This window comes from Mixophyes fleayi, chromosome 8 (assembly GCF_038048845.1).
Source record: "Mixophyes fleayi isolate aMixFle1 chromosome 8, aMixFle1.hap1, whole genome shotgun sequence".
In the NCBI taxonomy this organism is placed as follows: Eukaryota; Metazoa; Chordata; class Amphibia; order Anura; family Limnodynastidae; genus Mixophyes; species Mixophyes fleayi.
In genome coordinates this window covers 100,787,199-100,801,953 of record NC_134409.1, presented here as the reverse complement: position 1 = coordinate 100,801,953, position 14,755 = coordinate 100,787,199, and the positions used below count along the sequence as shown (strand labels likewise).

The following is a 14,755-nucleotide window of genomic DNA, read 5'->3' as shown; positions in this document are numbered from 1 at the left end:
AAGCAGGAACTCTTACAAGCACTGGAATGGTAACAGGGAGCAGTTTATAAAGCCAGCAAAGCCATTCGAAGTTTGCTGGATGATTAGCTGCATGGCTGCAGCAGTAATTGCACAACTAAAGCTTACAGAGAGTTGAGCTGGTTGCTTTAAACATAGCAACCAGCTGAATCAGTGAACTACAGAAATGCAGATGTAATGAAGTCATGCTTGGCCCTCCATAGGTCCAATTATTTGTTTACAAAAGTATGCATGTCAGGAAGGATATTAGGAAATATTAATTACATACCTCAATTACCAAACAGACAATGTCGCTGTGAACACTGGGGGGTAAATGTATCAAGCTGCGAGTTTGCCAGCGTGTTTAAATCGCGAAAAATCGCGGGTAAACTGTATTAAGCTGTAAGCTGTATTACAGTAAATACAGCTTACGCAAGTAGCGTAGCGCATGCGCAATGCGCTACGTTACTTGCGCAAGCGCTAAATACAGTATTATGTGATTTCCCCACTAGCGTGGGAAAATACCATAATACAGTAGTTAGCTCTTACTCAAACAGCGTAAGAGCATTGCGAAACGGACCTCCTACTAGGTAGGAGGTGTTTGCGGCGGCTCCAGTTTTTTTTTATTTTTATCTTCAATCAAGCCTAAAGAGTCGGGATGTACAAATATATGCCCCTTCTGGGCGAAGAGTTCCTGTTGGAAAAGATTCCCTTATGGAGGTATAAATGGCTGGGACTGGGGCAAGCCGGCAAGATGGATTTACAAATACTTAAGGACAGGACGGTGGGAAGAAGAAAGAAGGCATCATTGGTAAGTATTTGGGTTTTTTTATTTTTAATAAATAGTTGTGGTTTAAAAGAGGGTGGTTAGTGTTTTTATTGTGGGTTTTATTATTTTTAATGTATGTGGTTTATAAGAGGGTGTTGTGGCTTTGTAAACTTTTTTCTTTGTGGAACTACAGGGCCCAGCAAGCCAGGGATGTCAGGGCATGTTGGCACTTGTGGTTCTCAAAGTGCCAACATGCCCTGGCTGCCGTGGGTATGCTGGTGCTTGTAGTTATACAATCACCAGCATGGCCACACTGTTTTTGGCAACCTGGCTGGCTGGGACTTGTAGTTCCACAAACAAAATTGGTGTCAGTTTTTTTTTTTACTACTTTATGCCATATTACCCTACTACCCACAGCCCAGGGGTAGTAGGAAGAGCCCTAGTGCTATCAGCACTGGGCTGGTTCTTTCTAGGTGGGGGGCCCCGCTCGTTTTTTTCAGCGGACCCCACTACCTAGGGAATCCAGCCCAGCGCTGAACAGTCTAGGGTTGGTTAGTCATTATGGCAGGGGGACCCCTGCCGCGCGTCTCCCTGCTATAGTTCCGCCAACCCTGGCTGGTTTGCCTAGTGCTGGTAAAGTTAAAATCGGGGGGACCCCACGCAAAATTTTTCCCCGATTTTCACGGGACCAGCACTAGTCAGGCAGCACTAGGGTTAAGCATTAATAGTGGGGGGACCTCACGCTTTTTTTTTTTTCAACTTTTATCTATTCTTTACAGTTTTAACACTGCCAGGGCAGTGTAACAGTGATGTGTTTGTACAACACGCTGCTATCAAGCAGCGTGTTGTATCTGGCGTGTTTTGAAGCAAACTCTCCTGAGTTTGCTAACTCGCAGCTTCATACATTTGAGAGCTGTATAGCTGCAGTGGCAAACAGTGGTGAGTTTGATCTCTGGCGATTTTGCAAGTAGCGATTTTGACAGAAGCAGAACTCTGGCGATTTTGTATGAAAACTCCGCTTCATACATCGGCGAGTTTCAACTCTCCTGAGAAAATCGCTGGAGTTGCAAATTCGCAGCTTGATACATTTACCCCTGGATCAGATGCTGTGAACACACATGAGACGTTTTCCAAATCCAATCCCACCTACAGAAAATACAAAGCGTGGCCCAAAATAGATGCAAGATTTGTTCCAAAAACTAAATAAGATGAGATTTTTCCGATTGTCCTTCACTCCTTGGCCTCTGCAAAAAACAATACATCAGAATTGATCACGTTTTTTTTAATGTTATGTTTGGCCTTTTTTATTTTTCACTATACGGTACATTATAAAAATTTAATTAAATATTCCCAGGCTAGAACTACCATACACCATACTTGCCAACTCACCCGGAATGTCCGGGAGACTCCCGCATTTTAGGAGAGTCTCCTGGACTTCCGGGAGAGTGTGGCAATCTCCTGCATCTGGCAGAATTCTGTCCAATTAGGTCCAAAACTCCGCTAATCACCGGGAATCGCGGCGTTTGGCCCCCCCCCTACTGTCAAATGTTTGCGTCATTACGTCACAGGGGTGGGGCCAAAATGACGTGAATTTTGGAGCCCCGCCGCCATCACGCCCACCTCCCCCAGCAGGCTCCCGGAAGCCAACTTCAGCAAGTTGGCAAGTATGCCATACACAGGGCCTATATTAGTGATTTCTGGCTCTTCGACTGCTACTGTGCTTCTAATCATGAAGCAATAGAATTTATTCCTCCTCAGCACATAAACTTAGCTGTAAATCTTCTCAAAGAAATAGCTCAATTCATTCCTGTCTGCACTAGATATTACTTATTACTGGTTACACACAAGAAACACTTACGTTAAGTGCCTCACGTGAGAAAAAAAGGAACAGTTTATTTCTTTTTAAAAGGTCTGTGCTGAACATTTTGTTAAAAGTTCACTAAATGCTCTTAAATGAATACCTTGCTTGTCGGTTTTTCAGAACTATTAATTTGCAGGGAAAAATATAAATTTAGGATTATCCTTTCAAACCATTACAAACAGATCTAAGGGTTTCACTGGGTACATTCACGGCTCATGGTTCTATGTCTGCTGCTCAAGTCATTATTTTAAAAAAAAATAGCTTCCACGTAAATGTAAGAGTAAAACTAATATATGGACTTCCCTTGTTTGAGATGTTATATGAATGAAACACACTTTTGAAATGTACAAATTAAAGAAAAAAAAATATTTTTGCAAAAGATTACAACAAAACACAATCAAAATATCCAATGTACAAAAATCCTTACTGCATTCTAGATGTATAAAATAAAAATAGAAATAATTCAAACTTATTTCAGCACATGCTTGAAGGTGAAAAATGTGTAAGTATATGCAAACTGAGTAGTGTACCTCCCTTCACCCGTGTCACCATAAACCGAAGTCTTTGAGACCTTTCTATAAAACCCAGGCCTGCTTACAGTTGTTGTTAACATCATACAAACCCAGCAGAGAGTTTGAGGTGAAACGTTTTTGAAAATTGGTATCAATATCATCATCACCATTTATTTATATAGCACCACTGATTCCGCAGCGCTGTACAGAGAACTCATTCACATCAATCCCTGCCCCAGTGGGGCTTACAGTCTAAAGTCTATATAGTCTATATAAAGGGTAAGTACTCACAGGCAGTAACAGATGGATGATCTGTAGTCTGGTTATTTTTCTAGTGACTGCAAGGAGGAGTGGAGAAGAAGAGAGGCCTGATGGGGAATAGGAAACAATAATCTAGTCTGCTGGCAGCATGGGGAGAGGGCAAATGTGGGGGGCATAGGGTCGAGGAAAAAGCTTGCAAGAGGATCACAGAATGTATATGGGACTGGAAAGTGGTTATTTAAACTTATTAAGAAGAAGAGGTTATCATTACTGGCACATACCGCCCCAAGTACTGCTGCGTGAATTTTTTTATTTTATGTCATGACTTTTGCAACTGGAAAAACACACTCCAAGATATGTGAAATGTTTCAAATATTCACAGGTGCCCTGGAGTGTCTGCTGTTTTTGTTATAATCATTTGCTAAAATTGCTATGTGTCTGAAAAAGTAGGGAGTCATGGCAAATAATTAGCAAAATGAGATTTTTAAATAACTTCCGTTGTGTGGGTTTTGTATTGTTGCACCTACTGGCTATTGTTTGCTTTCGCTGTGATAATAATGTAATAATTTTGGACTTCATTACGAAGGTTTTATTGGTAACTGCTCTGGTTGTTTTTTTTTATATACCAATAGAAAACTCAATATATCATGGTTTGTAAGCTTTTTGCCACATGCACATCAAGGGGTAAATGTATCAAGCTGAGAGTTTTCCGGCGGGTTTCAATAGTGAAGATGTTGCCAATAGCAACCAATCAGATTCTAGCTATCATTTTGCAGAATGTACTAAATAAAAGATAGCTAGAATCTGATTGGTTTTTCAAACCCGCCAGAAAACTCTCAGCTTGATACATTTACCCCCAAGTGTTTATGTAGGAGTTCCATGATGTGTTCTCGGTCATGGATAGATGACATCACCTTACTGGAAAATGTAAGATTTAGATTTAGAAGTCTTTGCAACTGCAATGCTCAATTGAAATATTTTTTTGTTAATGTCATTATATTTAAGTTTTTTTTAAGTATTACTCCTTAACCCTGTTCCCACTACAATGTTTTGAGTTTGTCATGCTTTACAGGTTGACCTGGTCGTCTTTAAGAGTGGATCGTAGCATTATGACACTGCTGTCCGGGCAGTACACTGAGCCTTTTGACATTGAATTCCGTGAACTCTATGCAATATCAGAGGAAATTAATCTTTTCAAAGAATTGAGCTTACCTGATGTTCGGCCCAGTCCCATAATCAGCGCGAGACCACGTTCCTCCACTGTTGCTCGCAAGCTCATTAACCCCAAATACTCCTTGGTAGTGGGGAGAAGTCCGGCTCCTGGTGAAATGCTAAGATTTGGGACCCCAAATCCACCGACTGCTGGAGATAGTGAGGAAAATGAAGGGGAGAAAAGAATGGCAAAATTCCTGGAAGATCTTATTAATGAAAAACAAGAAGAACCAGAAATTGTGATACTAGACAATCTTCCAAAAGTCGCTGTTCACCCAAATAAAGAGAATGGGAAATCCAAAGAAGACGGTCGAACAAATAAGTCCCCAAAAAAACCAAGCTTTAGATTTCTCAAGAAAACACAAACTTCCGTTCAGGACAAGGAAGAGGAGGGTTTTGTAGTATTGAATAAACCTAAACCTTCCTTAAGCCAAAGCAACATCTTCAGGAGTCAACAGGATCTAGCCGCTTCAGGTAAGACTGCATCTAAACATACATTGTTATAGATATATAGTAAACAATTATGTGCTACTGTCAGAAATGTTTATTTTAGCCAGATATCCACTATGTCTAATATAAGCCAACAGACCTGCATCAGATTATTATTGGCCATTATAAGCCTTTGACTTATTGTACTTGTGCAGTGTCAATTTTTGATATCACTTTTTATAAAACAATATAATGACTGAAACATTATGTAATAAAGATGATGGAAGTTTTGTGAATGAAGTGACAGGTTGGCTTAATTCCCCTATGGACATTTATTTTATTGATAGATGTACATTCACTTTATTCTATGTTGTGTTGAATAGAACAGACTTCTTTACTTGTCTGTATTTTTCAATTCTAGTCCTACAACATTTTGATACCTATGGAACATTGTTGAAATAAGCTTATGTTAAAAGATATGCTGAAAATCTGCACATATATTAACATGCTACAGATTTTGCACTTTTTTTTTTCTGATGATGATAAAAAATCATCACATTGTATTTCACTCCTTATGCTTTATAAAAAGTAGTTCATTGGTGACAAGAGGCCCCATTTGAATACACAAGCATAGCAACAGGAGTAGCAACCACACCAGTCTCTATGATCCTCAATGTAACTGTTACATGACTTAGGGCATACCTGCCTACTCTCCCAGAATTCCCGGGAGGCTCCCGAATTTCGGGGAACTCCCGGAAGAGTAGGCAAAACTCCCGAAATTTGGCAAAATTCACAGTAGTGAATGGAGGGGCGGGGCTTAATCGCGTCATTAAGCTCCGACCCCTCCATTCAATGCCGTTATTTTTGGCTATTTATAGTGGGGTTATGTATGACTTAGGGCCTCCTCTATATGACCATGGAAGAACCAGTAAGTCATGCTTATAAGTTAAAGGAGGCTTTCTGAATCGGTGTGTGATATGACAGCATTGCTTCAAGAGTACAGAACTAGAACATTTCAATTTTCTCCTCAACAGGCTACCTGGTCCTGCACATTCCAAGGGTGGGGGGGGGGGCTCAGATTCTGCACCCCGGCCTGGGAGCCTTTAACTAGTTGTTGTTTAATTTAACTGTAGTCAACTGCCTAATAGTCAGTAGTTGGTTTGCAAACAGTTCTTCCTCCTAGTCAAACTACTTATTTTCTTTCCTGCCTATTATAGAACAGAAAACTTTTATGTTGAAATAAAACAGTGATCTATGGTGGGGAGAAAAATAATTGAAATAGTTTGTACAGGGAAAAAGAGCTATTTTTGTATTTCTTAAAAATGGAAATTCGATAGGGCTATGTTTAGTCTGTAAAACAGAAGATAAAAAGGTATGTGAAATATGATTAGGATATTTTATTATTATTACCATTAATTTATATAGCGCAACTAATTCCACAGAGTTGTACAGAGAACTCACTCACATCAGTCCCTGCCCCATTTGGGCTTACAGTCTAAATTCCCTAACACACACACACAGACACAGACAGACACACAGACTAGGGTCAATTTGTTAGCAGCCAATTAACCTACCAGTATGTTTTTTTAGTGTGGGAGGAAACTGGAGCCCCCGGAGGAAATCCATGCAAACATGGGGAGAACATACAGACTCCACACAGATAAGGCCACGGTCAGGAATTTAACTCATGACCCCAGTGCTGTAAGGCAGAAGTGCTAACCACTAAGCCACCGTGCTGCCCACTGTGGCACACTGGTCACCTGATGAACAAGGAAATGCGCCAGGATCTGTTTATTATACATATTTCTCTTTTCTGTACATAACAATGGTAGGGCTACAAAATACCACACAAATATGTTATTACCTTTATGCCTATTCATTAATAAGCAGCGATAGGTTTTCTACTGCTTCCTAACGCAAAGTTAGAAACCCTCCTATCACCACAATTTATCATTAAAACCTAGTCAAAAAATTGGCTTCCCTCATGCATTTCGCTGGAGAAACTCACCAAAACTTTTCTCCAGCAGGGTCTACCCTTTGATAGATAAGGAGAAGCCCTATTCTATGGTGAAAATATCCCTTGATAAATAGACCCCTAGTCCGGAAGGCCTTTGAATTTAGTGTCTCAGAAAATGTGAACGTTTAACTGTCTGAAGCTCTGGCCTAAGACTTTACTATTAAGTATATGTATACCTTTATAGAGTTAAGTACTATTTAAAGTTAAATAATCTATTGTTATTTTGTAGCTAGCACAAAATAACTAGTTTGTTATAGCTAGGTAATAATTAAATATTGAACACAGAAACAACATTGTTAACAAGATAACAAGTCCAGCTGAAAATAAAACAAGAAATAAGATCCCTTTTATCATGAAGGTAGTATGTAATCTTTATCATGCATGCAACATGCCATATCCTTTTTTTAAATAAAGAAACAAGGGGGAGAGTCACTTAGTTTCCAGTGAGCCGCAATTACGTATTTTGCAGTATCCATAATGTTGGAAGCAAGCTTTACAGATTGAGTAGATAAATCCTTGTGGGGGAAGGGGGGATAGCCTAAGATTAGTATGCAAGCATCTTTACAGATTGGTGCTTCTAGTACAGAGTTCAGGAGATAGTGTGTCTTGTCCTTTGGGCAAGTCCACCAAATGTGGAATATGTGCCAAGATCCTTTTCCCACTCAAGTTCATGTACACTTTGGAAGTCAGTGGTTAAGTCAAATAACATGTGTTACGGCTAGCAGCTATTGACATAAACTTCTAGAACTGGTAAATAGAGGTCTTCACCTGTAGCAACTGTTCCTTAAAGCTTGTTGTGCTCACAGGTACTTGGATGCCACCAGGTCTTAACTCTTAGCATAGTGGTAGCTTATATGCAATACTGCAACAGGGAGGTAGGAGGTGTCAGGGGTAGCCAGAACGAAGAAGCGGAAGCGTCGTCCTGGCTGTTACAGGCAACAGTCGGGACGCGCCTGGGGAGAGCAGATGAGCCACGGCTGCAACTCATGACAACATGCTGTATTTTAGAGAAATGATTCCCCTATTTGAAGGAGATTGAAGGCATATGTTTTTGAAAGGGAAAGACTTCTAGAGGAGGTGACACATAGATTAAACCTAATCTGTAGATACTCAAATAACCTAGGAGTCAGTGCAGGATATTTTTGTTAGATCACCAATAAAAAGGAGAAGTGAGAAATTTCTGTGAGGTGAGTAATACAACATATCCTTCACCCAGTCCAGGACTCAAATGGTTTGGGGTGAAGGTATGAGGGTAAGGATGGACTGTCCAAAGTATAGAAAATAGTGGATGAAAACTTATACCATAGTATTAAGGTAAACATGTTGGGAGGGAGTTAATGAGGGATTTGGGAAGGCCCCAAACAGAGAAGAGAGGTCCAGAAACTTAGTCTCTATTTCTAACCAGGAAATTCTGTTCTGGGGGTGGTGGCAAAGGTTGCTGCTATATGAATTAAGTGGACAGCCAAATAGTAGAGTTTAATGACTGGGAAGCCAATGCCTCTATTTTTAGTAGACTTGTGGAGGACAGTCTGTCTGGTCTTTACTTTTTGAATACCCATAAACACTGAATGTGGAACCGCCACTGGTGGAGTCTGAAAGTTATATAATAGTTTTGGAAGTATGTTCATTTTGATAGTTATGATAATACCTAGCTGCAAGTTAAGCAGAGGTTTTCAAGTAGCTAAATCTCTTGTTATTCTGGACAAGAGTAGAGTGGAAGTTTTCTTTATAGATGGCGCCATAAGAAGATGCGATCAAGGCCCCTAGGAGTTCAATCCCCTGGGCAAAGAATGAGAAAAGAGATTTATTTAAGTTAATGATTTCAATTAAATCTGCATCTCCTCTTGTATTGTCTCGTGTCTCCTAGACCGTCCTAGGATAAATCCCACTAGGTCATGGTGTACTATCACCAGGAGAGCTCTATTTAGATGATTGGCTAGGATTTGGGTGTAAATTTTTAACTGTATATTTAACTTTAACAAAACAGTGTTGTATGCTATCTGAAAATACAAAAGTGTAACATCTCAAAAATTCCTAAGGGATGATTTAGTCATGAGATTGGTGGAGAAGGATCCAGTTTGGCGGGACATGTCTCTAGGAAAGGTCCTTTCTTGAGAAATTGTGTGAGCTTCCCACTGAAAGATTTCTTCGCTCCTTAAGACATTGTGAAATTATGAGCTTTATTCTGCTTGTATTAGTTAACAACATGGAGAGCAGTTACAGTTTTGTTTCAGGGACAAGTTGGCATCAGAGCCAGGTAGGGTCCTAACTGTAGCATATCTTACATGATTAAAGTATGTTGCTGTGTAGTTAGCTGCTAGGCTGCTTAGGCACACCTCACTCCCCAGTGACTCCTGTGTGGTCCCTGCCCAAACCAGCCTATGAAGTAACCCAGAGAGGAACTGAGTTGCTCAATATTGTAGATACTTTGATCACACCAGATGGGTCTAAACTCCATTTATTTGCTGTTGAGGAGGAACGTGCAATTATGGGTCTGCTAGAATACAGAGGGCCTCTAGTGGTAAGAAATGGTAAGGCAAGGAATACTCTAGGTTTGGTAGCTAATGCAAGCAGCTTAGCAATTTAAGTCTGCAGGCTGGAAGCAGTATAGACCAAGAACCAGAACACAAGGAAAATCCACCAATTACCATCCTGGCTGCAGGGTTATGTTTCAACAAGCCTCAGTTAGGTTATGTTTTCTGCTGGTTGTGGTTCTGGCAGAGACAGAAGCTTACCACAATGGGAAAGAAGACTACCCAGCATGATGAGTAGATGCCGAATAAGTCTTGGTGAATGAAGAAGTTAAGAGGTATGTCAGTTTTTGAGGCACTGCTGGCACTATTCACTGGGTTAGGCTGCAGCAGGAGTTGGAATATAAATGGGTGTTCAAGCTCCTAAAGAGTGTGGGTATCTCAGTAGACCACTACTGTTCCACTTATCATGCAGAGTAGGTGCAGTGGTAGTACACCAGCTCTTAGTGTTGAGTTTAGATGGGGCTATGCGGATTGCAGCAAAATGTAGCCTCCAGCTTATAGGGCGGCTTGGTAGTGTGGCAGAAGCACTGAAATTCATAAGCCACCTCCACTTGGGTTCAGAGTTCTTACCAGGATAAGTGTTCTCACAAGAGCTGCTGATATCCCTATTATGTAATCGCAGACAATCATGTCAGCACTAGGTTTGTCCTTCTGCTCGGCCACCAGTGCAGCCTCTTCAGCTGTGGGAACTTGGCCAACTAGAGTTAGTTGCTGAAGAGTTGCCTTCAGTTGGGCTAGATAAATCAAAAGTATATTTCTTATTTGATGTGAGTCCTCAAATGCAGCCAGGGTCAGCAAATCGAGAAAAGACGTCCAATCAGTATTCATCCATTCATATAACATCCAGCACAGAAGTAAAACCCCCCCAAAATAATATAGAATACAGTCAAGTCCATAAATATTGGGACATTGACACAATTCTCATATTTTGGGCTCCACACACCACCACAATGGATTTGAAATGAAACTAACAAGATGTGCTTTAACTGCAGACTTTCAGCTTTCATTTGAGGGTATTTACATCCAAATCAGGTGAACGGTGTAGGAATTACAACGGTTTCTATATGAAGAGTTGGCAAGTATGCAGTAGACTGATCATAATTTTAAAGCAGACAACAGTGACATTCCATTCTAATAAAACATTCCACATATACTAACGTTGGAACTTTATAATGAAGACTGGTATAATGAGAGCCCTTCTTGTACGCACAATTGTAAGCAGAGACTTGGCTGCACAGCGTGGCAGTTCCAGTAATTTCACAAAGTCAGCCCATGATTTGCACAAGTATAAAACAAAATAATTTCACCATAATTGTCCCTGTAGTGTGTCCTCATATTATACATATGGAGTGTGTGAAGCAGATGTAGCCATGGCAGTGCCACAACCCAAATCGGGTGGTGGCATTGCTCACTTCTAATACCATAGGTGAGAGCTTAACGCTGCATGTAGCTTGACATGATTCCTGTATGTAGCTGAGCAAACTCACATGCAGGAAATTTATAATCCCAATCAACTACAGAGTAGAACAATGTGAGGGCAGCAGCTTGGGGAAGATGAGAACAACTTTCACCCAAAGTCTCACTGTTTCCCAACAGCTTTTTCAAAAAGGTGTGTCCTTCATCTATTATAAAGAATAAGAGTAATTGTTTTTTTCCCTACCTTGGGACAAGGGTGCCATCCAGTGGCCATATCTTCAAGATATGGCAGAAACTTTATTTTAGCATAAACCCAAGCAAAGCATGTATGTAATCAAAAGAAAAGTGCTCACACAGAAATTGTGAAGCTCTGGTATATGATTGTGAAAGGATTGTTATACAGGATAGGTAAGCAAAAAATTACAACCATAAGTGAAAACTGTTCAGCCGGAGATTTTGTCACTGTATGGTGTCATATACAACATATCACCATGTACAACATATCATCAGTCCATTTTGAGGACTTACTAAAAGTTATATTGTCTGTACCTAACTTGAAAAGTAATAAACTGCCTCCAGCTGTATATAAAACTGAGATCCAACCTCATACCGTGAGCAGAGATTTTAAACTGTACTGAACCTTCTCCAGGGAGGAATCTTGTGGAATTTGAGATTACAGTTTGATTCTTATTTAGAACTGGTTGCAAACACATGTTAAAATACATTGGTGAATAGTCAGAGCTGTTGGATCACTTCAAATGTGTTCTAAGTATTGGAGTCTGTGTTTGTGTATTTTGTGTCACGAGTCAAAAGAAGAGATGTTTAACTGCCCAATGTTCTGATTCTGAGTTGTGCCCTTCCTAGGTATACATGTAGGTGAGACAAATCTTCCACCTCTTTCTAAATCTTCCACCACGCTTTGAGTTAGAAGGTAGAGTCTATAAAAAACATGTTTCAAGCTGTTGCCATCCAAGCAGATTACTCTAGGGTGTCCGTGCGCAATGCATCCAATCTGGAGTTGGGGGATTTCCAGGAAGTCCTGATTTTTTAACTGCACATGGGCCACGTGCTTTCATACCTCAAGCAGGACTGTTCAGTTCAATCAATGGAGTCCTGCTTGTTAACAAAGGTGTATGTGTGTTTTTGAAACCATTTTCCTTCATTTAACGGGACAATTCATTGTAGTTGTGCTAAAGGCATAAAAAGCTCATAATCACTTTTGATGCACTTTTCAAATGTTTTTAATGTGCTGAGCATATGTGGTATTCCTTTAATTTCCATTGCATGTAGAGACATGTAGAGACATGCATGTAACATGTCGTTTGTATGAAACAACTACATTTAAATTGTAACCAGTGTATTTTAGATTCCATACACAATAAATAAAATAGCATGATGAAAAAGATAGAGCTATACTATTTATCTGTAACATTCCTCTTTCAATCCCTCCAACAGGTAACATCAGTCCAGGTGCTAAGAGTGAGAAGATAAAGCAAGACAAATGTATACTGTCCTGAGGAGCTTCCATGGATGCAATAAACTTTGTACAGAAAATAATTATTGCATATTGGAAATACAATTAACAAGTGGTGATTTTTGATGCCAGGTAATGTAACCTCAGGGATAGTGAAGAACTGAAATAAAAAATATAGGATATCCCTTATCATTGGTTCTGCATACTGCAGAACATTTGACAAGTAGACACCATTTTTTTTTTTAAGAGGCTTTAGTAGCTCAACCTTATTTTGTTCGAGAATGACAAGCTTGACTTGCTTGACCACAGAAGTGCTTTTTTTCATACTGGCCACCGATATCTGATTGGAATCATATTTGAGTGGAATATATTAGGAAGCAAAGAGCCAGCAACAGTTTCTGTTTTTAAGACAAGCTATATGGTAATCATCAAGAGCCTCATCCAGAATCCTCCACCTTGTTGTTTTAGAAAAATTACAAACTAATGACATGTCCAATTATTGCATACCTGTCAGTTAGCATTTATTCTAAATACATGTACAGTATCCGTAAGGATGGTACATTAATTAGCCAAACCATCAGATCTCGCCTATGAAATTGAAGAGTGCCATATACATGGACATTTTGTGTGTTAGTTTGAGTGTTTTGGACCAAATTTGTCAGAAAATGTTCCATGTCTGATCCCAAAGCATCATTTTGTCTGTTCAAGATTGAATCGAATAGGACAGACGTTTGATCATTTGAGCCAAAAAATGCTGTCAGCCAATTATTGTACTAGTGTGTTTGTGCTCATTATCAGTCAACAAAAAAATGTGAACCTTGCATCCCAGTCATTCAGTCCATACACTGATTGTTTGGTTCTGTGACAGTATGCACGTGTGAGCAAACTGGCTACAGATGCAGTCATTGTACCAAATAAGTGCATCACCATTTTACTTCAAGTGCATCGCAGTGTGAAAGAGAATCCTAATTCAACAAACAGGAAATCATATCGATATGTATATTGGACCTTTGTTAATCCTTCTGTTCTGAACAATAAAGAAGTACATTTTTATTAAAGGATCTACAGTAAGAACCAAGACACCTGCCAGCACATTCCACAAGTTTACTGCATGTAAATATTTCCCTAGGTGAAATCTTCTTTCTTCTAATCAGGAATTTCTACTCTATGGTAATAAGCACTTTAACTTGAAAGAAAAAAAAAAGCTGCTGAGAACCCTGTGTTTTTGACCACATCTGGGTGATCAAATCTTTATATAATGTGAAAAATCCGAGTGCTTCTTGAAAACTTTTATGACTTTGTTAATGGATACTGCTTGAACATGCAACAGTTTAAAAAAAAAAAAGAAATAAAATGTTATTGCAAATTATTTCTGTTTATTGAGGTAAAATAGAAAAGGATAAATATAGGTAAATAAACCCAAAACCTTTATCACTTGTTTAAAAATTTCCCAATGAGAGGTATCAATTTATATGCATTTAAGTGGTATATGGGTATTCTATAATGCTTTTCTTTAGTTTCACAATGTCAACCTTTGCTGACTAGCGAATTATAGGATGATCCCTTTCAAATTGTATGGTACTGTGTTTTATATAACAAGAGGGAATACAGGTCAATGATAGCAGAATATCAATTTATCAGTAAGAGACAGTTCACCTGGGAGATATCTGGCTACTATGACTTTGCCAGATTCGTGACTTCATAAATCTGGTATAATTGTCCTTAAAAAGGCTCTCACGTCAGTTTTTAATAGAACCTATAATACTTCAGTTACAAAGTAAGGGCCTGATGTAGAGTCGGACGCAATTTACACTTAATTTGTAAGTGTAAATTGCATCCCGTAATCTACACAGTATTCCAAGTCAAACGGATCTTTAGATCCGTGCAACTCAGAATACTATGCAAATTGCACAAACACACCTCTTTATTTGCCTTATGGGCCCATGTGTATGATACACTTACGTGTATCAGTCACAGCAGCCCTGTAAAGCAGATAACCCAGACAGCACAAAGGTTGGCTATGCTGTTTGAGAGGGGGTGCACAACTCTTTTTTAAATTTAAAATTTTTTTAATAAATTTTTTAATACTGCAAGGTCTGTTGCACCAGCAGAAAGCACCTGCAAAAGATATGTCTCCTAGAGACCAATCTGCAGCTTCTTTCAACTCCGCATAGCATGTAAAGTGCGGGAACACGCTTTTACATTGCTAGGCTCATCCACTAACTTACCCGTTCCACCTCTCTAAGCGCAGAAAGGTGCAAGGGGGATTTCCA

At 39.5% G+C, this 14,755-nt stretch overlaps 1 protein-coding gene across 1 annotated transcript in view; it reads left to right on the top strand.

The window, feature by feature from the left end:
- FAM83F (family with sequence similarity 83 member F) overlaps positions 1 to 13,848 on the top strand; it is a 47,993-nt gene extending 34,145 nt beyond the window's left edge. The window contains exons 4-5 of the mRNA XM_075183009.1: positions 4,473 to 5,086; positions 12,464 to 13,848. Coding sequence (XP_075039110.1) covers positions 4,473 to 5,086; positions 12,464 to 12,525 — 676 coding nt within the window. The 3' untranslated portion in view covers positions 12,526 to 13,848. The remainder of the gene's footprint in view (positions 1 to 4,472; positions 5,087 to 12,463) is intronic.
- The last annotated feature ends 907 nt before the right edge of the window (positions 13,849 to 14,755 follow it).